The 25,678-nt window shown below is 46.7% G+C and overlaps 1 protein-coding gene across 4 annotated transcripts in view; it reads left to right on the top strand.

The window, feature by feature from the left end:
- The window catches only part of LOC141175855 (uncharacterized), a 60,647-nt gene that overhangs the window by 3,894 nt on the left and 31,075 nt on the right, over window positions 1-25,678 (top strand). For all 4 annotated transcript variants that reach the window (XM_073659811.1, XM_073659808.1, XM_073659809.1 and 1 more), the window contains 8 exons: window positions 12,069-12,170; window positions 12,254-12,431; window positions 13,344-13,431; window positions 14,454-14,537; window positions 19,051-19,128; window positions 19,984-20,022; window positions 20,535-20,582; window positions 22,877-22,909. In XM_073659811.1, the coding sequence (XP_073515912.1) occupies window positions 12,069-12,170; window positions 12,254-12,431; window positions 13,344-13,431; window positions 14,454-14,537; window positions 19,051-19,128; window positions 19,984-20,022; window positions 20,535-20,582; window positions 22,877-22,909 (650 nt within the window). The remainder of the gene's footprint in view (window positions 1-12,068; window positions 12,171-12,253; window positions 12,432-13,343; window positions 13,432-14,453; window positions 14,538-19,050; window positions 19,129-19,983; window positions 20,023-20,534; window positions 20,583-22,876; window positions 22,910-25,678) is intronic.

Below are 25,678 nucleotides of genomic sequence, written 5' to 3'. Positions count from 1 at the left end.
GTTGGGACAATGAAGTCACCTGTCCCCATGGATATGTTGTTTGGGGTTGCCAGGTGGGACCCACCGGTCGCCTGCAACCCATGGAGACATTTGGAGAAGCCAGATTGGGACCAGCTGGTCATCTGGCCCCATGAAAACTCTCAGGGAGGCCAGGGTGGGACACTCCTGGGGTCTCCTGGCCTTGTACCTCGATGGACTGCTAGCTTCCTAAGGTTGCCGCTACCGTCTCTCTGTGGTGGCACGCCAGAAGCGGGGGGCCACTGGTTGAGGTAGTTGGCCATGAAAGTCCCAAAGTCACAGCTGTTCTATCCCAGGCAGGTGGAGCGGAAGGGTGAGACTGTGTAATGTTGTACCTTGGGTATATGCTGGGACTGTTCTATGTGTTTATTGTCCACTTTGTGATTCAAAAAAGTATTGCCACGCTATTTTACCCTCACCCTGTGTTGTCTAGTAGTGGTTATAGTAGTAGTTGTCGAGTAGTGTTATGCCTACGGAAGACCAACTGCATGGGCTCCTCAGAGGACTCAGACCAGGATTCCCTTGGTCTTAAACCTCACACAAATTGGGGTGTCAATGAGCGCTTTCCAGAGTCCAGTATATATAGGAGAGGGGAGTGGCTAACAGTGAACAGCTGAGAGCATCACTTTGTGAAGCTTCCAAAAGCTCTCAGTAGTAGATTAACCCCTGCACTGCTAAAAGAAATCATTTCATATGCAAGTGACAGGCTTCTAATGAGTGCAAAACTGGGAGGAATCAGACGCAGTAGTCTTCTGGCGCCTTTCTGTCACGGTAAACCTGTAACAGCTATGCCACGTCTCCTCACCAGCGTGTGGCCCACCCACCACCTCACCCTTCGTGATCTGGCGACGTCCTCTATTGTTCCTCCTGGCAGGCACCCCGACAGGTGCATCGCCAGGTGTGCCCACTGCTTTTATCTCTGCGACTGCAGATCCAGGAGAAGCAGGCTGCGCCACCGGAACAGGCCGTGGCCTGCTCGCTCCCGCCGCAGCAGGGCGGCTGGGAGGATTCCTGCTGAGCCTTCAGGGTCCCTGGTGGGGCTCCTAAGTCTGCGTCTGCGGCAAGGGGTCACGTTGGGAATTAAAAGGGTTGTCCAGTACTTTTAAAAATATGTCAATGTGTTTTAATGATAAATAGAAGCTTCTATCTAATTACCTCCTGGTGCTGTTGACTCGCCCCCTGGGCCATGGGGCGCTCAGGACCGGGCTTCAGGGCAATGCTGGGAGTAGTAGTGGCAACCTGGTCCCGTGGTTCAGGGTGGTCAGACCAGTGGCAGTCTTTTATATGTTTTAGGTAATGTCCGACTACGCCACCCGTGGATTGCGGTCAGGGAGGACCGCCGCTGCAAGGCAGACCGCTGAGGCTGGTGTTGGGGATGCAGCAGGGAATAGTACAACTCCCCACGGGAGGAGTGTAGCCTCAGGGCTTGTAATAGGATGCTGGGGGTGATGGTGCAGGCGCAGCAGTAACCATACAGAGTCCAATAATGCAGTCCAGGGTCTTTTACTGCAGATCTTATCACAGACCCACCAGGAGTAAAGGGTAGGAATGGACCTGGGTGTCTGAGGGCATTCGGGCGAGCTCCGCTGGTCAGGGTGAGTGGGTAGGCCTACCGTTCTCTCTCTGCCCTTGCTGACAATCTCCCCCTTTAGTGGTATGATAGCCCACGTCCCTGAGCTTGCCGTGTACTATGCCTGTATGGCTTGCGACTCGGGCCTTAGGTACCTGTAGCTTCTCCGTGCTGTATCGGTCCCTCTGTGTGGCGGAGCCTCCAAGCTTCTTAGGCCAAGGGACCTGAAATCCCTTGCGGGTTGGTTATCTGCTGCAGGACCTGCAACCCTGACAGCCTCGGACCCCAGTGTCCGGTTGTGTAGTCTCTCTCTGCCAGGACCGGCTCTCGTCGCCTCTGTCCCTGGCTTTCTGTTCCTCCTTTGCCTCCTGGACTCCTCAGCTGCGGCTGACCTGTCCCTCTCTTCTGGGAACCCTTCTGGATGCTTCAGAAGTGGGTCCTGGTCTCCCTAACCCTGCCCTCAGTTCCAGCTTTTATAGGGGCAGCCTGCTTCCCCTACTGGCCTGGGACAGGAGGTGCTGCATGCAAATGGTCCATGACCAGTGAACCTCCCTCCTGCTCTCAAACACAGCCTTACAAGTTTGTGGCATCCAGGCCTGGGGTGACACATTCCCCCCTAGGAAAGCTTAGTACTCCGGGACTAAACAAGAAACACGATACAGGGTAAAAATTATAACATAAACACAACAGAGAAAGAAATAACAAACAACACCACATATTGAGTTCTTTAGGTCACAGTATGGCCTGTGACCGGGTGTCCATTTCACCCAATAAGGCGAAGCCTCAACCGGTGCGGGGACCTGTCCAAAGCAAACCCCAAACGTTGGCCCTGGGCGTGGCTGCAAGGCGAAGCAAACTACTTTGGACCACTCGGGACCACGCCAGACTGGTTTTTCTTCCATGGCCGTCTTCGCAAGAGGCACCAAGTGCAACTATTTACAAGGCAGTTCCGGTTATCCAAAGTTCATAACCTGTCAGTCCATATATCTAGACAAACTATATCCTCCAGCGAGCTGGTGTATGACCCCTAGTGCTCCTGGTTGACCTCCTTAAACCATTGTCTGGTGGTGGACCAACCTGGCTTTCCCCACTATCATTGAGGGTACAGCTACTAGCTGGGTGTACAGGCAGGGCAGGCAGCTGTCTGCGGGTCCTTTGGCTTACCGCAGGCATGGCAGGCTCACTGTCAGCAGAGGGTTGACTCTCCTGGGCTGCTGGCGTGGGTTCTTCCGCCTCTGGGGCCGCTTGCTCTTCTTGTTCTTCCTGTCCTCCTGTAGGCTCCTGCTGGGTAGGCTGAAGGAAGTGTAGGACGGGTACCACTATTGCGCCATTTATCTGAGTCCAGGTCCGGGGGAACTCTCCGAGAACTGTGCTGATCATCTCTTCCTTGTCCTCTGCGGGTTCAAGGTCATCTTGATCTTCACTTGGACTCTGTAGTTGCTCGGGGCACCGTTTTAGGTGGTCTCTGGAGACGGTGCTAGTGGTTTCTCCTCCATCCTTGGTAATCACACATACTTTCGGGTTGTCGTGGTCGGACTGCAGTACTGTGTACGGGTCTCTCTCCCACTGGTCATCCAGCTTGTGTAACCTTCTCTTCCGCTTCAGGACCTGCTCACCAGGTTCCAGGGGACCAGCAGGGGTGTGTTGGTTGAAGAGCCTTTCTTGCTTTTCTCTCGCTTGAGCCAGACTCCTCTCCACACTCTCCTGTACCTTCTTGTACTGTAGCCGCCGTTCCGTATCCGAGTCCGCGTCTGGGGAGGTGTCCTCAGGTGTCAGGACTCCCATTTCCAGGTCGATCGGCAGCTTACCTGGTCTTGCTCGCATCAGGTAAGCCGGGGTGCAATTTGTAGCATTCACCGGGATATGGTTGTACAAGTCAATCAGGTCTGGCAGCTTCTCTGGCCACAGGCTGCGTTCTTCCAGGGGTAACGTCTTGAGGAGATCAATGACGATATTGTTCATCTTCTCACACAGCCCGTTGGTTTGCGGGTGGTAAGGCGTTGTCCGAATCTTCCTACAGCCGTAGAGGTTGCAGAACTCCTGGAATACTTCAGCCTCAAACACTGGACCTTGATCTGTCAAGACCTGTTCCGGATACCCATGTGGACGGCAGAAGTGTTGCTGGAAGGCTCTGGCCACTGTTTGGGCTGTCAGGTCTTTAACAGGAACCACTACCAGGAACCGGGAGTAATGGTCCAAAATTGTCAGGGCATAGACGTAGCCCGACCGGCTTGGAGCCAATTTCACATGGTCCAGAGCTACCAGCTCAAGAGGCTGCCTGGTGACGATGGGCCTCAAGGGTGTCTGCTGGCTGGTACGGTCCTTCCTTCTGAGGTGACATGGGCCGCAGTCCCTGCTCCACTTCTCGATGGCCCTTCTCCTGCCGACCCAGTAGAACTGCTCTCTCAGTAGGAACTCCAGTTTCTTCCACCCGAAGTGTCCCGCTCTGTCATGGTAGGCCTCCAGGACCATGGCTGCATCTCGCCTTGGGACCACTATCTGCCAGGTCAGCTCGTGCGTCCAGTGGTTGACAAGCCTTCTGCACAGCTTACCCTCGTAGAGGAATAGCCTGCTTTTCTCCTTCCATATCTGCTTGGCTTCCTCTGGAGCGTCCGGGCCAGGGCTAGCGTCTTCCTGGGTTAACATGTCTTGCACCAGGCGTATTGCAGGGTCGCTATCTTGCGTTTCAGCCCAGCCGTGGTGGGATAAGGGATTGAACATGACGGTGGTTAAGTCTTTGTCTCTTACCCGGTGAGAATGCTGAGTGGCCCCATACCGGTGGAACGCAGGGAGCTCTATTTCCTCCAGCTCTTCCGAGTCGTCTTCTCCTTCAGGTAGGTGGGGTATTCTTGATAGGGCGTCTGCGTTGGTGTTGGTTCTGCCCATCCGGTATTTGATTGTGAAGTCATAATTGGATAGCCGGGCCATCCACCGCTGTTCTAGGGCACCTAGTCTTGCATTGTCCAGATGTGTCAACGGGTTGTTGTCCGTGTACACGGTGAACTTTGCGGAGGCCAGGTAATGCTTAAACCGTTCTGTGACGGCCCATACCACTGCCAAGAATTCTAGCTTGAAGGAGCTGTAGTTCTCCGGGTTTCTTTCAGTGGGCCTCAGCTTCCGGCTGGCATACGCGATCACCCTTTCTCTGCCCTGTTGGTTCTGTGACAGTACGGCTCCCAGCCCCACATTACTGGCATCTGTGTGGAGGATAAAAGGCTGGCCATAATCGGGGTAGGCCAGGATCTCATCCCCCGTGAGGACCATCTTCAACTGGCGGAAGGACTCCTCTTCCGGCTTGTCCCACTTGAAGGGTGGCTTGTGACTTCTGGAAGTAGATTGCCCTATCAGGAGGTCCTGCATAGGGGCTGCCATCTTAGTGAACCCGGGGATGAACCTTCGGTAGTAGCCTACCAACCCGAGGAATTGCCTCACTTCCTTGATGTTAGAGGGGCTTGGCCAGCTCTTGATGGCTGTAACTTTGTCGGGGTCGGGGGCTACTCCCTCTGCACTCACCACATGTCCTAGGTATTGGACCTTCGGTTTTAACAGGTGGCACTTTGAAGGCTTCACTTTCAGGCTGTAGCCTGCCAGGGCTTCGAACACCTCGGCCAGGTGCTTTAGATGGTCCTCGTAAGTCTTCGAATAGACGATCACGTCGTCCAGGTAAAGGAGGACCGTCTCGAAGTTTCGGTGCCCTAGACAGCATTCCATCAGCCTCTGGAAGGTCCCTGGTGTGTTGCAGAGCCCGAAGGGCATACAGTTGAACTCGCTCAGTCCCATCGGGGTGGTGAAGGCGGTCTTCTCCTTGTCAGCCTCTGCCACAGGAACCTGCCAGTACCCGCTAGTAAGGTCCAAAGTAGAGAAGAAATTAGCTGATTTTAGAGCTGCTAAAGACTCCTCTATCCTAAGTAACGGGTACGCATCTTTATGGGTGATACGATTGATTTGTCTATAGTCCACGCACATTCTCATGGTACCGTCTTTCTTTTTTACCAGAACTAAGGGGGCTGCCCAGGAGCTACCGCTATCTCTAATGACCCCAGCTTCTTTCATTTCTCTTAGCATGCCCTTTGCGTTCTGATAATGTGCAGGGGGTACAGGTCTGTGTCTCTCTTTTATTGGTGGGTGGCTCCCCGTGGGGATGTGGTGTTCTACCCCTTTCACTCTGCCGAAGTCTAGCGGGTGCTTACTAAAAATTCTCTTGTACTCCTGAACCACCCGGTAGACTCCTTGTTTTTGGTGCAGGGGAGTGGAGTCAGCACCCACATGGAGTTTCTGGCACCAGTCCTCCTTTTGTTTCTGGGAGCCATTACCCTCCGCCTGTGGAGATGGAGGCAACGGTTCCACGGCCCTGATAGCTTTGTGCTCAACAGCAAACAGTTTGGCAAGTGTAGCGTACCTGGGTAGGTGTACCTCCCTCTTCCCAATGTTGAGAATGCGAACGGGCACCCTCCCATGACGGACATCAACCACCCCCCGGGCTGTCAAAATGGTGGGCCTGCTGTCTGAGTACATGGGTTCTACCATGGCTTAGTAGTCTCTGCCTCTCAACCCGATTGCAGTCTGACACCAGATCATCATTTCACTTTTGGCAGGCATGGAAATGGGGAATGGGTCACTCATTCTTATGCTACCGATCTCACCACCAGACAGTTCTACCTGCTGCCGTCTCATCAGGGCTCTTATCTCTTTCTGGAGGACCCTCTGTTGGCTGGAGCTCGCATTCATCGCCACCTGCTGTAAAATCACAATTACTTCTGAAAGACAGTTTTCAATTACATTAGTACCTACAGTTATTTTAGGGTGACTTTCACGATGGTCAATGTCCACAATGATCACCCCCTGTGCCGGCAGTTCCACCTTACCAATCTTGATGGTCATCTCTCTGAACCCCACCTGCGGCATGGGTTGGCCATTGCTGGCAATGATGCTTAAGTCATCGTCTGGGTAGCGGGTTATGTCAGCGTCACTCCAGTACCGCTTGAAAAGTACGTAGGGGATGGTAGTCACTTGAGACCCGGTGTCCAGCAGTGCACTCATGGGGATACCGTCCAGCACTACGGGTAAGACCGGGCGTCCCCCCACGTACTTATCACGCCAATTAGACGGGCCTGATGACCTTATGCCTGGGGGTTGGCCCTCTGCCCCAGGTCGGACCCATTTAAAGTACAGTACCTTGCTATGTGTCCTGGCTGACTGCAACGGCGGCAAATCGGCTGTCCATCCTCAGTGTAGCGGTCGGCGGGCCTCCCTCTGAACGGCGGGATCCTCCTCTGTCAACGCCACGGGACATCCTCTGGACTGGAGGCCAGCTCGATTGGTCTTGACGGTTCCACCTGCAACCACTGTACGGTCCTGCTTAATGCAGCCACACTCTTTGTTAGCTCCTGGACCTGATGGTGCAGGTCTGCAGGCTGGGATGGATTTAGGGCCTGTGCATCAGCCCCCACAAGGTCTGCGGGGTAGGGCACTGCCCCCTGGTGGTAAGTGATGGCAGGGCGCCGGGAAGCTACCGTGCCACCTGCTCCGGGTTCTCTGAGCACCCGGATGACCCGATCCTTGAACTGCGCAAAAGTCAAATTGGGGTTCTGTAGGGCCATGAGGCGCAGCTGGGTTCTGTGGGCGCTGGACAGCAGACCTTCTATGAACTGGTCAGTCAACAGTTTATCAGAGTCCTGCACGCTACCAGGGTCAGCTTGTTTGATAGCTCTCAGGGCTTCTTGCAGGTTCAAGGCATAGTCTCTGATACTATCCTGGGCCCGCTGCTTACAGCCATAGAACCGCATTTTGATTTCTGCTGAGGTACGGGTATAAAAGGTACTCCGCAGCCGGGTCAGAATGTCCTTTTCTGTCCTTTTCTCCTCATCTGACCATGATTTCACTTCCCGCTGGGCTGCACCGGTGAGCTGCCCCGTCAGAATGCTCACTTTCTGTTCTTCTGTCAGGGGATAAACTTTGAATAAACTGTGCAGTCTTTCAATAAAGTCAGTTAAGGTATGGGGGTCCCCTGAGTATTGGGGTAGCCAGGCTGCTCCGGGGATGTAGGGCATAGAGAACGGTATCACCGCTGCTGCAGCCCCGCCGGTTGTAGAGGGCCCCTCCGCGTCCGTCATCTTCCTCCCCCCTAGTTAAGCGTGGCCTACCTTCCGACGATCCTCTTCTGTAGGCCGCGGCTCCGCTGGTGCTGCTCTGTGTTAGGACCTTGCGTCGCGTCCTGGTGACGTCAGCGTCGCTCTCTCTCCCTTCCAGGACCTTGCGCAGCGTCGGTGCATAGGGCGGGGCTTCAAGTCTCGCGCGCTTTGGACGTCCACGCCCCTCTTCTTCCCGCGCGGCGTCCTGAAGATGGTGTCCGATGGCGGGAAAACGGCTGAAGATGGCAGGAAAACGGCTGAAGATGGCGAGAAACTGCTGAAGATGGCGGGAGACGGCTGAAAACGGCAGGAAACTGCTCCCGATGGTGGGAAACTTCTTTTTAAGGTACGTGTACAGTCTTTTTCAGGCACGCAATACCCGTTTATGGCGGGTTGGTCACAATCCTGCCAACTACGCCAAAGCTGCCTCGCCCCCTGGGCCGTGGGGCACTCAGGACCGGGCTTCAAGGCAATGCTGGGAGTAGTAGTGGCGACCCGGTCCCGTGGTTCAGGGTGGTCAGACCAGTGGCAGTCTTTTATATGTTTTAGGTAATGTCCGACTACGCCACCCGTAGATTGCGGTCAGGGAGTACCGCCGCTGCAAGGCAGACCGCTGAAGCTGGTGTTGGGGATGCAGCAGGGAATAGTACAACTCCCCATGGGAGAAGTGTAGCCTCAGGGCTTGTAATAGGATGCTGGGGGTGATGGTGCAGGCGCAGCAGTAACCACACAGAGTCCAATAATGCAGTCCAGGGTCTTTTACTGCAGATCTTATCACAGACCCACCAGGAGTACAGGGTAGGAATGCACCTGGGTGTCTGAGGGCATTCGGGCGAGCTCCGCTGGTCAGGGTGAGTGGGTAGGCCTACCGTTCTCTCTCTGCCCTTGCTGACTATCTCCCCCTTTAGTGGTATGATAGCCCACGTCCCTGAGCTTGCCGTCTACTACGCCTGTATGGCTTGCGACTCGGGCCTTAGGTACCTGTAGCTTCTCCGTGCTGTACCGGTCCCTCTGTGTGGCGGAGCCTCCAGGCTTCTTAGGACAAGGGACCTGAAATCCCTTGCGGGTTGGTTATCTGCTGCAGGACCTGCAACCCTGACAGCCTCGGTCCCCAGTGTCCGGTTGTGTAGTCTCTCTCTGCCAGGACCGGCTCTCGTCGCCTCTGTCCCTGGCTTTCTGTTCCTCCTTTGCCTCCTGGACTCCTCAGCTGCGGCTGACCTGTCCCTCTCTTCTGGGAACCCTTCTGGATGCTTCAGAAGTGGGTCCTGGTCTCCCTAACCCTGCCCTCAATTCCAGCTTTTATAGGTGCAGCCTGCTCTCCCTACTGGCCTGGGACAGGAGGTGCGGCATGCAAATGGTCCATGACCAGAGAACCTCCCTCCTGCTCTCAGACACAGCCTTACAAGTTTGTGGCATCCAGACCTGGGGTGACACACTGTTTCTGCCTGCGAGCGGCGTTATCGGTGGCCACTCACAGGCAGCACGTGACCCTCCACTGACGTCACATCAAGTGAGGCGTGACTCAGCGCTGGGGTCCCCGCGGTGGCTGCTGGGTTGTGGGCGGCGTTATTCCCCGCGTCACACTTAGCATCCGCCGCACGCTTTCCCAATGAATGGGGACAGGGAGAGCGCGCGGTGGATGCCGGGTGTAACATGGGGGGTAACCCCGCCCACAACCCAGCAGCCACCGGTGGAACGCGGAAGAGGGACCCTCGGCTGCACCCTGGACTTGTCGTGACGTCAGCGGATGTCAGAGCCGGCTGCATCCAGGGGTCACGTGCTGCCTGTGAGCGGCCAGCGATGGAGTCGGAGTCGGTATAAAATGGACTGACTCCGACTCCTAAAATATATAATAAATTGGGTACAGTAGTTCAATGCAGTTTGTGGGGAATATTTTTTCATAAGAATTTGGGAAAGTTATGAAATGTCCTATAAATGTCTGTCCTATTCCTGATCTAAGGGTCTAGACTTTTAGCTGAGATGAATCTGTGCTACAGTAAATTTATCACTTAAACCTGAGCTATGTATGAGGGAGTCGTAGTCATGGAGTCGGTGTCATGGAAATTAAGGAATCGGAGTTGGAGGTTTGGCTTACCGACTCCACAGTCCTGGTTATACTCACCTGTCCGCCGTAATTCCATAATAAGGAGGTCCCACGACGATCCACAACTCTGTTATATCTGAATGCTGCTCTGAGATGTGATATGAGAAATGGGACCGCTCAGTTCGGCAGCCAGGACACACTGACATTAGCATGGGAATGCTGCTGCAGTGATGAGCGGTGACGTAATTAAGGTTACTGTTGGTCACAGGCAGCGGTTCTTACGGTAACCTCTGTGTGAGCCTGCCTATGAACTGCGGTAACCTTACTGATATCACCGCTCGCAGCGTAAGACATTTCACATGGATGTCACATACATTCACACGGATAGCACACGGACACAGACCACGGATCTCACCAGTACTGGATTTTCCAGGAGCGGCATCACCAAGATGTGTGAAGGGGGCCTAACCCTGGTTATGCCATATTGAAAGTATTTATGTCATAAACATTACATAGGCACAAGTCTGACCACTCAAGTGTTATAGTGGGATAGTACCAACTAATCCTCAGCCAAAACATGCGAGTCCACCAATTCAAGGATGATCCCCAATCATCAGCAAAGTTCAATTCAAAAGGCAAAGATGACGACAGCATCCAAATAAGATTAATTCCATTTATTCAGTCTTCGTAGATGCAGAAATAGGAAGCAACTTTTTGACCCTAGCATACAAATGGGTCTTTCTCAAGCGGTAGTCCACTCAATCTTAACCAGAGGTGCCAAATCGTAATAAAAAAATAAATCAGATCTCTTGTACCTTTCGTCATAGGGAAGCACATTGTGTCTTCTTCCTTGTGGCTTTTATACATGGTGGTAGGTACCAAAAATGTAATTAGTGGGTTCAGATAGCTACAATCAGCCAGTCGTATAGCCCAGCACATGTATGAATTAAGACTCGTAAAGAGTCACAGCTTTTTTTTTCCTAGCACCCACATACAGGTGCTTCTCACTAAATTAGAATATCATTAAAACGTTAATTTATTTCAGTTCTTCGATACAAAAAGTGAAACTCCTATATTATATAGAGTCATTACACACAGAGTGATCTATTTCAAGTGTTTATTTCTGTTAATGTTGATGATTATGGCTTACAGCCAATGAAAACACAAAAGTCATTATCTCAGTAAATTAGAATACTTTATAACAACAGCTTGAAAAATGATTTTAAAATCCGAAATGTCCTACTGAAATGTATGTTCAGTAAATGCCCTCAATACTTGGTCGGGGCTCCTTGTGCCGCAATTACTGCATCAATGCGGCAATGTGGCATGGAGGCGATCAGCCTGTGGCCCTGCTGAGGTGTTATGGAAGCCCAGGTGGCTTTGATAGCAGCCTTCAGCTCGTCTGCATTGTTGGGTCTGGGGTCTCTCATCTTCCTCTTGACAATACCCCATAGATTCTCTATAATAGATTCTCTATGGGGTTAAGGTCAGACGAGTTTGCTGGTCAATCAAGCACAGTGATACTGTTGTGTGTAAACCAGGTATTGGTACTTTTGGCAGTGTGGACAGGGGCCAAGTCCTGCTGGAGAATGACATTTCCATCTCCCAAAAGCTTGTCGGCAGAGGGAAGCATGAAGGGCTCTACAATGTCCTGGTAGACGGCTGATCTGACTTTGGTCTTGATAAAACACAGTGGACCTGCACCAGCAGATGACATGGCCCCCAAACCATCACTGATTGTGGAGACTTCACACTAGACCTCCAGCAGCTGGGATTGTGGCCTCTCCACTCTTCCTCCAGACTCTGGGACCTTGATTTCCAAATGAAATGCAAAATTTACTTTCATCTCAAAACACCTTGGACCACTGAGTAACAGTCCAGGTCTTCTTCTCCTTGGCCCAGGTAAGACGCTTCTGGTGTTGTCTATTGGTCATGTGTGGCTTGACACAAGGAATGCGACACTTGTAGCCCATGTCCTGGATATGTCTGTGAGTGGTGACTCTTGAAGCAATTAATTTTTTGTTAATTATTCTAATTTACTGAGATAATGACTTTTGTGTTTTCATTGGCTGTAAGCCATAATCATCAACATTTACAGAAATAAACACTTGAAATAGATCACTCTGTAATGACCCTATATAATATATGAGTTTTCCTTTTTATAATGAAGAACGGAAATAAATTAACTTTTTGATGATATTCTAATTTAGTGAAAAGCACTTGTATAAGATCTATTTTGAGCAAGTATCTACAGTGAGTTTAATAAATGCACGCCTTTGTTTTTTGTTGTTTGTTTTTTTTCCAGGGAAAGTTAACACTTTTTTAGGAAAAGGGTATAAATCTGAAAAATTGGTGACTTCCCTTACAAATGTGAAAACTAAACTCGTTCAGGTGCAAACTAATAAGGGTGAGTACTGTCTGTCCATTAAGACATTCATGGAGACGCCTCCGCTTCAGTGTGTCACTTGTATGCTACCTTTGTCCCCACAGGTATGACTGTAAATATGATGAGGAAGGAAATTGCACAATACTTAGCTGATGGAATGGAAGAACGAGCGAGGACAAAGGTGCTGAGTGTAATTCGAGAAGAAAAACTCATCCATGCGATGGATAGCCTGCAATATCATTGTGATGTGGTCATCCAGCATACTGCTCTCCTAGCAAAGAAGTATGTCCAAATTCTTCAAAAGATATAAGACAAAGTTTTCTTGGAAAAGTATTTGTGAGGTCAGACACGGAGGTTGGAGAAAGGGCAAGCTCACAATCTCCATTCTAGTTCACGCCAAAGGTGTTGGATGGTGTTCAGGTCTCAGCTCTGTGCAGCCGGTCATGTTCTTCCACACCAAACTCTCCCAAGCTTGTCTGCATGGACTTTGTGCACTAAGCACAGTCATGGGGAACAGTTTGATTGTCAATGCCAATAGGTCCATTGGATAGAGATCAAGAAAGAAATGTGTGATCCGTCACTCCCCTAAACACATTTCCATTACACCAGAGTCGCAGTGGTTATCAGAGGATTGTTCTGCCACGCTGAATGCACTTAAATAATCAAGATCCACAGTGTCAGCTCCTGCCGATCAATGTCGTCCCAGATGTGCTCGATGGAAGACAAGTCTGGAGATGCTGCAGGCCGTGGCAGCGCACTTTGGAGAAACGTGCTACCATGGCCTGCAGAGTCGCCAGACTTGTCTTCCATGGAGCACATCTTGGATGTCATTGGTTGGCATTTGCAAAATGAGCTGTCAGCAGTGGATCTTGATGATTTGCCCAAGTGCATTCAATGAAGCAGAACATTCCTCAAACAACCATTAATAACCTCATTGATATCAGCCAATGTTGTAAGTGCGGGGATTTCTGCATGTGGCACTCATACTCCATAATAAAGAATCGAGAGGTTTTTAAAATATAGTTTCCATTTTCTCATCAGTTACATATCATTAACATATCTATCCATCCTGTGATTTCCATAATCCCACAGCTTTTCCTTCTTGGTGTTGTAATTTTAATGTTGAGGAGTGTATTTTAGCACCCTTTTTTATTACTTTTCAGTAGTTTTATATAGTTTTTCACTCCTTTGCAGACATCTGGACCCAAACCTGGTTGAGAATGTGTCCACTCTCATTTATGCTGCACCTCGTTTGGAAACTGAAGTAACAGAGTTTAAGATGGTAGGTTTACATGAATGATAGGTTTACACGAATAGTAGTAAAGCCAATGCATTCCACTAGGGAAAGTGTGCGTGTCACAAGCACTGTTCTTCCTTAAGGCCGCTCCTTTTAAATCAGATTTGTAACTAGATTTTACAATGCAAACTGAATTAATTATTGAACAGATCTCATAAACCTGATGAAGCTGGTGTACTTACTATTAGAATTATATCAGAATGGCTGAATATTCGTGACATAAAAATAAGCATTTTATGAGTCCAGGTCCAAAGTGAAGAAGCCTAGGAGCACAGGTGTGTTCAATCTCTACCTAACTAGTCTTTCAATCAGTCCAGGAAGGACGCCAAGGAGCTGCCACTCACGATAGGTGGGTGGAGATTGAATGGATACTTTTAAAAAGGATTATACAGCCATTCTGACCTGGACGATCAAAGTAAGTACACCTGCCTCATCACCTCTAAAATTTATAGTTAATAATATAAGCCGTTTGTGCTGCAAAACTTGATGACATATCTGCTTTAACATTGTAACCAACCTCACAATATGTTAAATCAGAAATCAGCTCTACACCAGGGTTAGTTGCCATTGAACATACAAATGTAGCAAATAAATGATCAGACAATTAATACATGGATGGGCAGAGGGACTCTATTCTGGGAAGTTGATATGCATGGAACCCTCCTCTGATATCCATATGTCTTAACAATACATAAGGAAATGAGTTGTCCTGGTGAGACAACCTCTCTAACACCCTTGGAAATTGTCTGGCAAGTCATTTTGTGATGACAGTACATGCGGTGCTTAAAACGCAGCACCAAATTTATTTTTTCCCACAATGTTTCAGGCCATACCCCCTCCAGATCTCTTTCGTGACGCCTTCATACAAGAAGTGCTACCCAGGAGATCGGCCAACTCTTCCAAGAGTACTGGAGGTCTCCTGTTTCCCCCAAGAGTTCACCTCATGGACGTTCCATAAGAGTTAGCAAGTATACCAAAATGCCAAATTACTTTTTTTTCCCCAATAGGTGTCTGATCAGCTTTATTATAAGTACGGGAAGGAATTTTGCAAAATGTGCATATTAAACCAGACTGGAAATGTCAATCAACTGGTAAGTGCTCAGCGAAGTCTGATCCTGCATTTATATTGCAATACATCCCTCTACTTTTTGCTAAGCTAACAAATGTGTGTTAGTAAAGGACCCCAAATACATTAAACTAAAGTTGGCTGGACCTGCCGATAACGGAACGATCAGCCAACAGTCCAATGTTTAGGATGGGGGGCTCCAAACTATCCCCCGCCAGAGAGAAGAATCAGCACGTAAAAGCATTGTGTTTTTTTCCTTATGAAAGAGTTTGTTCAACTTTGAAACAGGTTTGATCAATAAAACTGCTCTTTGTTCAACCTCATCATCTCCATTGGATCTTCTTGACCAGCAGTGCAGCCCTTAAAAAGTAATTTTCCTCCTATATAGTCCTCCATACAGTATTATGGGGGAACCACATAGTCCTCCATACAGTATTATAGAGCACCATATAGTTCTCCATACAATATTATGGGCACCACACAGTCCTTCATACAGTATTATGGGGGCACCACACAGTCCTTCATACAGTATTATGGGCACTACATAGTCCTCCATTCAGTATTATAGGTACCAGATAGTCCTCCATTCAGTATTATGGGCAAAACATAGTCCTCCATACAGTATTATGGGGGAACCACATAGTCCTCCATACAGTATTATAGAGCACCATATAGTTCTCCATACAGTATTATGGGCACCACACAGTCCTTCATACAGTATTATGGGGGCACCACACAGTCCTTCATACAGTATTATGGGCACTACATAGTCCTCCATTCAGTATTATAGGTACCAGATAGTCCTCCATTCAGTATTATGGGCAAAACATAGTCCTCCATACAGTATTATGGGGGAACCACTTAGTCCTCCATACAGTATTATAGAGCACCATATAGTTCTCCATACAGTATTATGGGCACCACACAGTCCTTCACACAGTATTATGGGGGCACCACACAGTCCTTCATACAGTATTATGGGCACTACATAGTCCTCCATTCAGTATTATAGGTACCAGATAGTCCTCCATTCAGTATTATGGGCAAAACACAGTCCTCCATACAGTATTATGGGGACACCACTTAGTCCTTCATACAGTATTATGGGCACCACACAGTCCTTCACACAGTATTATGGGGGCACCACACAGTCCTTCATACAGTATTATGGGCACTACATAGTCCTCCATTCAGTATTATAGGTACCAGATAGTCCTCCATTCAGTATTATGGGCAAAACATAGTCCTCCATACAGTATTATGGGGGAACCACATAGTCCTCCATACAGTATTATAGAGCACCATATAGTTCTCCATACAGTATTATGGGCACCACACAGTCCTTCACACAGTATTATGGGGGCACCACACAGTCCTTCATACAATATTATGGGCACTACATAGTCCTCCATTCAGTATTATAGGTACCAGATAGTCCTCCATTCAGTATTATGGGCAAAACATAGTCCTCCATACAGTATTATGGGGACACCACTTAGTCCTTCATACAGTATTATAGGGCACCACATAGTCCTCCGTACAGTATTATGGGCACCACATAGTCCTTCATACAGTACTATGGGCACCACATAGTCCTCCTTACAGTATTATGGGCACCACATAGTCCTTCATACAGTATTATAGGGCGCCACATAGTTCTCCATATAGTATTATGAGCCCCACACAGTCCTCCATACAGTATTATGGAGGCACCACCCACATAGTCCTTCATACAGTATTATGGGCACCTCATAGTCCTCCATACAGTATAATGGGCCCCACATAGTCCTCCATACATTATTATGGGCCCCACACAGTCCTCCATACAGAATAATGGGCCCACATAGTCCTCCATTCAGTATTATGGGCACCACATAGTCCTCCATACAGTATTATGGGGGCACCACATAGTCCTTCATACAGTATTATGGGCACCAGATAGTCCTCCATACATTATTATGGGTCCCACATAGTCCTCCATACAGAATAATGGGCCCACATAGTCCTCCATTCAGTATTATGGGCACCACATAGTCCTCCATACAGTATTATGGGGGCACCACATAGTCCTTCATACAGTATTATGGGCACCAGATAGTCCTCCATACAGTATTATGGGCACCACATAGTCCTCCATATAGTATTATGAGCACAGCACAGTCCTCCATACAGTATTATGGGGGCACCACAAAGTCCTTCATACAGTATTATGGGCACCACATAGTCCTCCATACAATATTATGGGCCCCACATACTCCTCCATACAGAATAATGGACCCCACATAGTCCTCCATACAGTATTATGGGTACCACATAGTCCTCCATACAGTATTATAGGCACCACATAGTGCTCCATACAATATTACAGGCACCACAAAGTCCTCCATACAGAATAATGGGCCCCACATAGTCCTCCATACAGTATTATGGGTACCACATAGTCCTCCATACAGTATTATAGGCACCACATAGTCCTCCATACAGTATTATAGGCACCACATAGTCCTCCATACATCATTATGGGGACACCACATAGTCCTCCATACAGTATTATGGGCACCACAGAGTTCTCCATACAGTATTATGGGGACCACATAGTCCTCCATACAGCATTATGGGGACACCACATAGTCCTCCATACAGTATTATGGACACCACAGAGTTCTCCATACAGTATTATGGGGACCACATAGTGCTCCATTCAGTATTATGGCCACCACATAGTCTTTCCATACAGTATTATAGGCACCACATAGTCCTCCATACAGTATTATGGGGACACCACATAGTGCTCCATGCAGTATTATGGGCACCACAGAGTTCTCCATACAGTATTATGGGCACCACAGAGTGCTCCATGCAGTTTTATGGGCTCCATAAATTGCTCAATACAGTATAATGGGCCCCACATAGTGCTGCATTCAGTATAATGGGCCCCACATAGTGCTCCATACACTACAGGGTGGGCCATCAAACAGGTGATATCTACTTCCTGTTTGTGGCACATTAGTATATGGGAGGGGGAAAACTTTTCCAGATGGGTGGTGACCATGGCGGCCATTTTGAAGTCGGCCATTTTGGATCCCACTTTATTTTTTTCAATGGGAAGAGGGTCATTTGACACATCAAACTTATTGAGAAATTCATAAGAAAAACAATGGTGTGCTTGGTTTTAAAGTAACTTTATTCTTTCATGAGTTTTTTTACAAGTTTATGACCACTTATAAAATGTGTTCAAAGTGCTGCCCATTGTGTTGGATTGTCAATGCAACCCTGTTCTCCCACTCTTGACACACTGATAGCAACACAGCAGAAGAAATGCCAGCACAGGCTTCCAGTATCCGTTGTTTCAGATGCTGCACATCTCGTATCTTGATGGTATGGTGTGGTATATGGGGTATAAAGATAGTGGGGCCATTCTTCATCAATGGAAACCTCAATGCCACTGGATACCTGAAATTGCTACATGATGATGTGTTGCCCTCTTTATGCACTGAATATGGCACGTTCCCTGAGTTTTTCCAACAAGATGGTCACCACCACATTATGGGTGTCAGGTGCGAGCATTGCTACATGAACAGTTACCTGGAAAGTGGATTGGTCATCGTGGGCCAGTTGAATGGCCACTAAGGTCTCCTGATCTGACCCCCTTAGACTTTTATCTTTGAGGTCATCTGAAGGCAATTGTCTATGCTGTGAAGATATGAGATGAACAGCATCTGAAACAACGGATACTGGAAGCCTGTGCTAGCATTTCTTCTGCTGTGTTGCTATCAGTGTGTCAAGAGTGGGAGAACAGGGTTGCATTGACAATCCAACACAATGGGCAGCACTTTGAACACATTTTATAAGTGGTCATAAACTTGTAAAAACCTCATGAAAGAATAAAGTTACGTTAAAACCAAGCACACCATTGTTTTTCTTATGAAATTCTCAATAAGTTTGATGTGTCACATCACCCTCTTCCCATTGAAAAAAATAAAGTTGGATCCAAAATGGCCAACTTCAAAATGGCCGCCATGGTCGCCACCCATCTGGAAAAGTTTCCCCCCCTCCCATATACTAATGTGCCATAAACAGGAAGTATATATCACCAACCATTCCCATTTAATTTAGGTGTATCCATATAAATGGCCCACCCTGTATAATGGGCCCCATATATTGCTCCATACATAAAAAAATAAATAATCAAATACTCACCTCTCCTGGTTCTCCCACTGCTCTGATCTCCTCAGCGTCTTCTGACCCTCTGCACTGCTCGGCGGAGAGGGAGCACTGTAGTAACGTCATCGTGCCCTCTGCAGAGGGGGAATGATGGGAGAAGATGCCAAAAGAGAGTACAATGTGGGGGGGCCTGGTGGCGGCCCCTCCGACTCACTGGCCTCATAGCCGCCATGTGATCTGCTGCCATTGGCAATACGCACTGTCCATACTATCTACAATGTTTATTGCCCGGGTGATGCCGTATTGTGCACTTCTTGTCATTTTTTCACTATACAACATGTTTGATATGTAGTTAATATGACTTTTTTCTACAGATTGTTGAAAAACTGAGCACAGATCATCCCGCCAAGGAACAAGTAGACAAATACCTCTCTGACATAGCCAAGAAAATGGTGAGTAAAGCAGGGGAAAAAAAAAACTAGTTTTAGGCAGGTGTGGAAAAAGTGCTGGAAAGTAAAGAATGCTTTCAAACATAGACGTTTTAATAGTTAATTTTCATCAATGAACAAAATGCAAAGTAAATAAACAGAAGAGAAATGTAAATCACATAACTATTTTGTGACCGCCCGTTGCCTTCATGAATTCTTTTTGGTACACTTGTACAGTTTTGAGGGAACTCTGCAGGAGGTTGCTCCAAACATCTTGGAGAACTGACCCCAGATCCTCTGTATGAGGCTTGTGCAAATACTTCTGGCTCCTCAAGTAATCCTAGAGAGACTGGATGATGTGAGATCAGGGCTCTGTGGTGGCCGGATCATCATTTTCAGGACTTCTCGTTCTTCTTTACTCTGAAGATCATTCTTGATGACATTGGCTGGATGTTTGGGGTCGTTCTCCTGCTTCAGAATAAATATGGAACCAATCAGACGCCTCCCTGGTGGGATTACATGATGGATAAGTATCTGCCTGTATTTCTCATCATTGAGGACACCAAGATATGGTCAAATGGACATAAGTCCCGGTGACTGTCTTCCCTGAGTGTGCATACAAAGATAGTTGTCAATGACTAATAGGACCACCCACTGGACCCATACATAGTACTCTCAGCTAAGAATTCAGCCTCACTTATCTTATGATAACCCTCTAATAGGAAATTAATTTCTCTTGATTTATTCTTGCAATGCAGATTCTCACGGATTCAGTAATTTCTAGAAAAAAGTGGAGAAAATGCTTAACATCCATTCACATTGCAAACCCAACAATTTATCACCTTTATATCTAACCAATGGTTTGGTTATTTCTTACAGACAGATGCTGATATTTATTCACCAAATGACCATTATGACGTAAGTAAAAGCAAAAACATTACCTGCATATCAGTCACTATACACACATTAAAGGGACTTTTTGGGCCCCCTAGGCTCCAGGGCCCGGGTGCGATTGCAACTCCTGCACCTATTTTAGCTACACTCCCGTGTGCTCCAGATGTAGCAAGGTGTGCGAAACCGGGAGAAAAACTACAGACACAAAAAAGGATGGTGAGGGGGAGAAAAAGGAAAGACAGAAGAAGGGAGAAGGTGGAGGACGGAGGAAATCTAAATCCAGAGGACATCAGTAGGTGCTGTGAAAATGAGACATTAGCGGAGGGCTTTAAAGCCCTTTAGTTTCTAGAGGTTTTTGGACATTTTGCACTTGTGGTAGCCAGCCCAGTTTTCACACTTTTGACATATGCCAATTAAATATAAAGTACATTATATAAAAAAAATCATTACATCTTTTACATATCTTCTTGCTATAGAAATACAAATCATTGCCAGACATATGTGTATGCTCTTACTAATCAGTTTTGCTTTTATAGATTCCTAAGCCGTACATTTGCATACGACCAAGACCACTAGGACCGTCTGTAAGTCATAAATTGGGGCATTTGACTGCCAGAATTCTTAACAAGTCTGTTTTAATTAATAAAAGTCTCTCAACGGCCAATGGAGCGTTTTTAGACTCTAACTTCCTGTTTTTCAGGAAATTCACACGTACATTAGCCCCAATAAACAGACTCCGACCCTATCATTTGCATTGAAGCATCTAATGAGTGCGTGCAAAGGTCATTGTGAAAGGATAGGTAGCAGGGGGAGCGGTGACATCAACTATTTTTGGTTGGTGGATCTTGTTTTATCAGCTGTGTTCAGACGTATTGCTTCTCATTGTAATACTGCCTCTAATGATAATGAGACTGCTGAAAATTCTTCCTGAAAGGACAGGAAGTATGAGTCTAAAATACTCCCGGTGACCAGTGTGAAAATTGCAAGATTATTAATTTTGTTTTTTTTTTAAATAAAGATCATGATATGAGAAAAATAAATTCCCACTTTTTTTTTTTATAAAACACATGTAACACAAAAACACTTGATTTAGACAATAGGTTATATACTGATGACACCTTTAAATGTGATTTTCCAGTGGGAAAGGTAATAAATGTATGATTGCTGAGGGAGCCAACAGTTGGGATAGAGAGCAAATAATGCCAGCCCTGATCTGACAGCATCCAGGAGCAGTGTGCTGTCATTTTAATGTAAGGAGCAGCAGCACAACCATCTTTGTGAAGGAGTCGCACAGACTCTACAGTAGTAAAATGGTAGGAATTTCTTTCATACATTCTAGTTGTTTATTTTTGCATTCAGAAAGAAAATGATCGATATAACCAACAGTGTAAAGATGTCTATTGCCTTTAAATTTAAGGAGGCACAGCAAGCCATTAGGCATCAAAGCCTGAATTGCACCTTTCCCAGCAATCTGGCCATCCTTCAGGATTTATCAGACTTGATATGCTTAAATAATATATATTTTATAAATAAAAAAAACTAGAAAGCCCTACCTTTTGCATTTTGCTGAAAAAGTCAATGGAAAAGTTAATAAAACCGCATTTAAATCTTCACTGACTGCAATTTTACTCTTGTTTTTGAGAAGGTTGTCCGCTAGACCTTGTGAGCTCTGAAGTGGCTAGGCTCTTGTGAAGACCCGGGGTCTTCTGTGGGCGTAATACTACTCAGACAACACAGGGTGAGGATAAAATAGCATGCCAATACTTTATTGAACCACAAAGCGGACAATAAACACATAGAACAGTCCCAGCAAATACCCAAGATGGTACAACATTACACAGTCCTCACCCTTCCTCAGGAACGCCTGGGATGGAACAGCTGCGACTTTGGGACTGGCTTCTGGCGGGCCCCCACAGAGAGAAGGTAGCGGCAAGCTTAGGAAGCTAGCAGTCCACCAAGGTACAAGGCCAGGAGACACGAGGGTCCCACCCTGGCCTCTCCTAGAGTTTCCATGGGGCCAGATGACTGGCTTGTCCCAATCTGGCTTCTAAAAATGTCTGCAAGGGTTCCAGGCGATCGGAGGGTCCCACCTGGCAATCCCAAACAACATATCCATGGGGCCAGGTGACTTCATCGTCCCAACCTGATCTCCCCAAATGTATCCATGAGCTCTCTGATGGTCAATTGAGCAGATCCGTCTCTTTCCAGTCAGGGCCATATATCCTTAGGCTGGAATCATGTAGAATCCAAATCTGTGTCTCTTTGGGTAAAGCCATCCTACCAAGCTAGCTGATGGTCTGAGAGAGTCTGATCGTTGATTCTCCTTGTAAAGTCTCTTTTCAATCTCTGTGTCAAGTCTGACTGCTAGAGAAGCACATGTCCTTTTTAAGTACACATCCACAGGTCAAGGGTTTAGGGAGGGCGTTACTCACAGGGCACAGGTATCATTGTTTGAGCTAATATATTTACATAGTTGGTATAGTAGGGGGCTCTTTAAATCAACATCATTGTTTCAGACTCAAAGAGGAGACAACAATCAGGGTTATACAAATACTGGTCTGACCTTCCCCAGCCACAGAAACCTTCCCCAGCCACAGAAATACACATACATTTACAAGTCAACACAAAGATAATAGTGTATTTCTCTTTAATTAACAAATCTAAACGTCTGGTTGATTAATATTATAAGTTGTATTGTCACAGCTGTATTATAATAAAATATTAGGTAAGAGCCAGGGACCATTGGGGAATCCTATGGTTCCTTGATAGGTCAGTCCAATACCAGGAGAGAGGGGTATACTGAACTGGTAAAATATGACCTGTAGGACCTTATCCATAACTTTGACCTACTTTGCATTGGTATGGTTGTTTCTTACAGGTATCTGCTGATGATATTTATACCCAGTATGAGGTAAGTAAATGTGATAACATAATCTGCACTATAGGTAACCATACACACACTATGGACCAAGCAAAACAGAGCGGTGAGGGATCCTCCAGATGCAGCAATGTGTGAAAAGTGGGGGAGAAAAAACACAGGCACAAATAAAGATTGTGAAGTGAGTAAGAAGGGGGGAAAAAAACAGAAGGAAGAACGTCAGGACAGAAGAGGGCTGTTTTTTTGCAGAGGGCATCTAAAGGTGCTATGAAAATGAGTAGTTAGCCCTACCCCTTTTTTGCACCTGTGGTAGCTGGGACAGTTTTCACACTTTTGACATATACACAAAATCTAAATTGCAAAATAAAAAAAATCACCCCCATATATTTTCCAAAAATAGACACCTGGCACAAAGTGCTACTCAGCACGTTTTTATATGCAAGCGGAATACAAATTTTTCCATCTAAAAATGCATAAAACTTGATTGACCTTACCCCTGATGAAGCTGCACTTGGGAACAGCATAATGCATGGTGTCTCTTTCCTTGTATTTCCAGACACTCCAATCCATTATTTTTGGTATCTGGATACATCCATTGATGGTTTTTGATCTCTATTGTGCCACATTTAATATTTATATATTAAGGGTTTTTTTTAGTGATGAGGGAGCGTGCTCCAACATCGTGCTATCCTGGTATCTTAGGCGTGCTCGATTAATATGTTTGAGTCCCTGCGGCTGCAAGTTTTGCAGCGAACAAACAGGCAATCCTTGCATGTGTTGCGGCCGACGAACAGCTGCGAAACATGCAGCCGCCAACACTCGAACATATTAATCGAGCACACCCAAGATACTCGGATAACACCCGAGCATGCTCGCGCATCACTATTTTTTTTTTTATTTTACTTTTTGTCACTGCTTAATTATTTTACCATTTTGTACCATTATTAACTTGGAATCTGAGGACTTATAGTTGAGTGTTTTATTCTGTATTTTACTTCTAGGTTGTACTCCCTTTAAACACATAGGAGTTTTTGTTTTGCGTATGTTTTTAAGTGTTTTCATTTGTGGGTCTTTTTATTGAATAAATTTGCTATATGCAGTATATTTTTATTATATTTGCGGGTGTGCACAGGAATATTTTTCTTTTGTATAATAATTGGATTGTATTTAATTATTGCAACACCCCTGATCGATTTTTAATATTGGCGCCCCTCAACTTTTTGGTTCTCTTGAAACTTGATTTGTAACTAAATGTGTGATCCATGCAAAAAAAAAATTAGGCACCTCCAAAAATAAACATTTTCAAAGTGCAGGAATCATAAATGGGGATTTTGAGAGACCGTAGATACATAGCTTGTTCCACCAGTTCCTATTCTCTGGAAAGCTCCAAGGGATCACGAAGGGGAGATCCTAGCTAGAGTATAGGGTGCTGACATGGAGGAGAGGAATGCAGTAGGGCGGTGCATAAGGAAACTTCTAGGGCAGGGAGATCATGTGCACACAGTTTGGGAGCAGTGTGGCACTTGGCTTTCTCCGACAGTTTCATGGACATTGAATGGTGTGGAGGATGAATGTGTGGACCTTGCCCAATTCACGGCATGGCTGCAGAGCCCTGTTCTTGCATGCTACGACTGAGGGTGCATATGGAAAAAAAGTTAGTCTGAACGATTCCTTTTACTTACATTGGTCCATGTGCTGTTGAGCAATCAATTTTGCATATGGAGACCACACCAGCTGAAAATGAGTTTATCAGAGAGAATCATTATGGGGTAGAATGAGGATTTTGCCACCCGCTATCTAGGGTGTATGGAGACCTAAGATGCCATATAATTTGTGCCAAGAGGCTCCTATTGAATATGGTGTCTGATTTGTGGTCAGTATGTTATAGAGCAAGAGGAGCTGAGCATATCGATATTATTTCATAATCACTCTGGACTGTGGGCGGTGTCACTTAATGAATGACAATCCATAGGCTCAGTAATTTTCAAGTCTTGCCACAGATTCTCAATGGGATTTAAGTCTGGAGTTTGACTGGGCCATTCACACACATGAATATGCTTTGATCTAAACCCTTTCATTGTAGCTTTGGCAGTGTGTTTAGGGTGAACAAATGCCACAGTCTCAAGTGTTTTGCAGTCAACAGGTTTTCCTCCAGAATTGCCCTGTATTTAGCTTCATCTATCTTTCTTCCGTCAACTTTGACAGCCTTCACTTCCCCTGCTGAAGAAAAGTCTCCCAAAGCATGATGCTGCCACCACCATGTGTGACAGTGGGGATGGTGTTTTCAGGATGATGTGCAGTGTTATTTTTCCGCCACACATAGCGTTTTGCATATAGCCTCAAAAGTTCTACTGTGGTCTCAAGCACCATCTTGCAAATGCCATGTAGAGGATAACGCTAACATGTGGAAGAAGGTGCTCTGGTCAGATGAGACCAAACTAGAACTTTTGGGCCTAAATGCAAAACATTATGTGCAGTCTGAAAACTATCACTGCACACTTGACACTGGGGTGTAGGTTCACCTTCCAGCAGGACAACAGCACTAAACATCCTGCCAGAGCTACAACCCCTGGCAAAAATTATGGAATCACCGTGCTCGGAGGATGTTCATTCAGTTGTTTAATGTTGTTGAAAAAAAGCAGATCACAGACATGGCACAAAACTAAAGTCATTTCAAATGGCAACTTTAAAAGAAATCAAGATAAAAAATGTGGTACTCAGTAAGGGTAATTTTTTTTCAGACCAAGCAGAGGGAAATCACTCAATTCTGAGGAAAAAATTATGGAATCATGAAAAACAAAC

Source organism: Phyllobates terribilis, unplaced genomic scaffold, assembly GCF_046119375.1.
Source record: "Phyllobates terribilis strain yellow unplaced genomic scaffold, ASM4611937v1 Scaffold_14__1_contigs__length_39327217, whole genome shotgun sequence".
Lineage (NCBI taxonomy): Eukaryota > Metazoa > Chordata > Amphibia > Anura > Dendrobatidae > Phyllobates > Phyllobates terribilis.
This window is presented reverse-complemented; position numbering and strand designations above follow the sequence as displayed.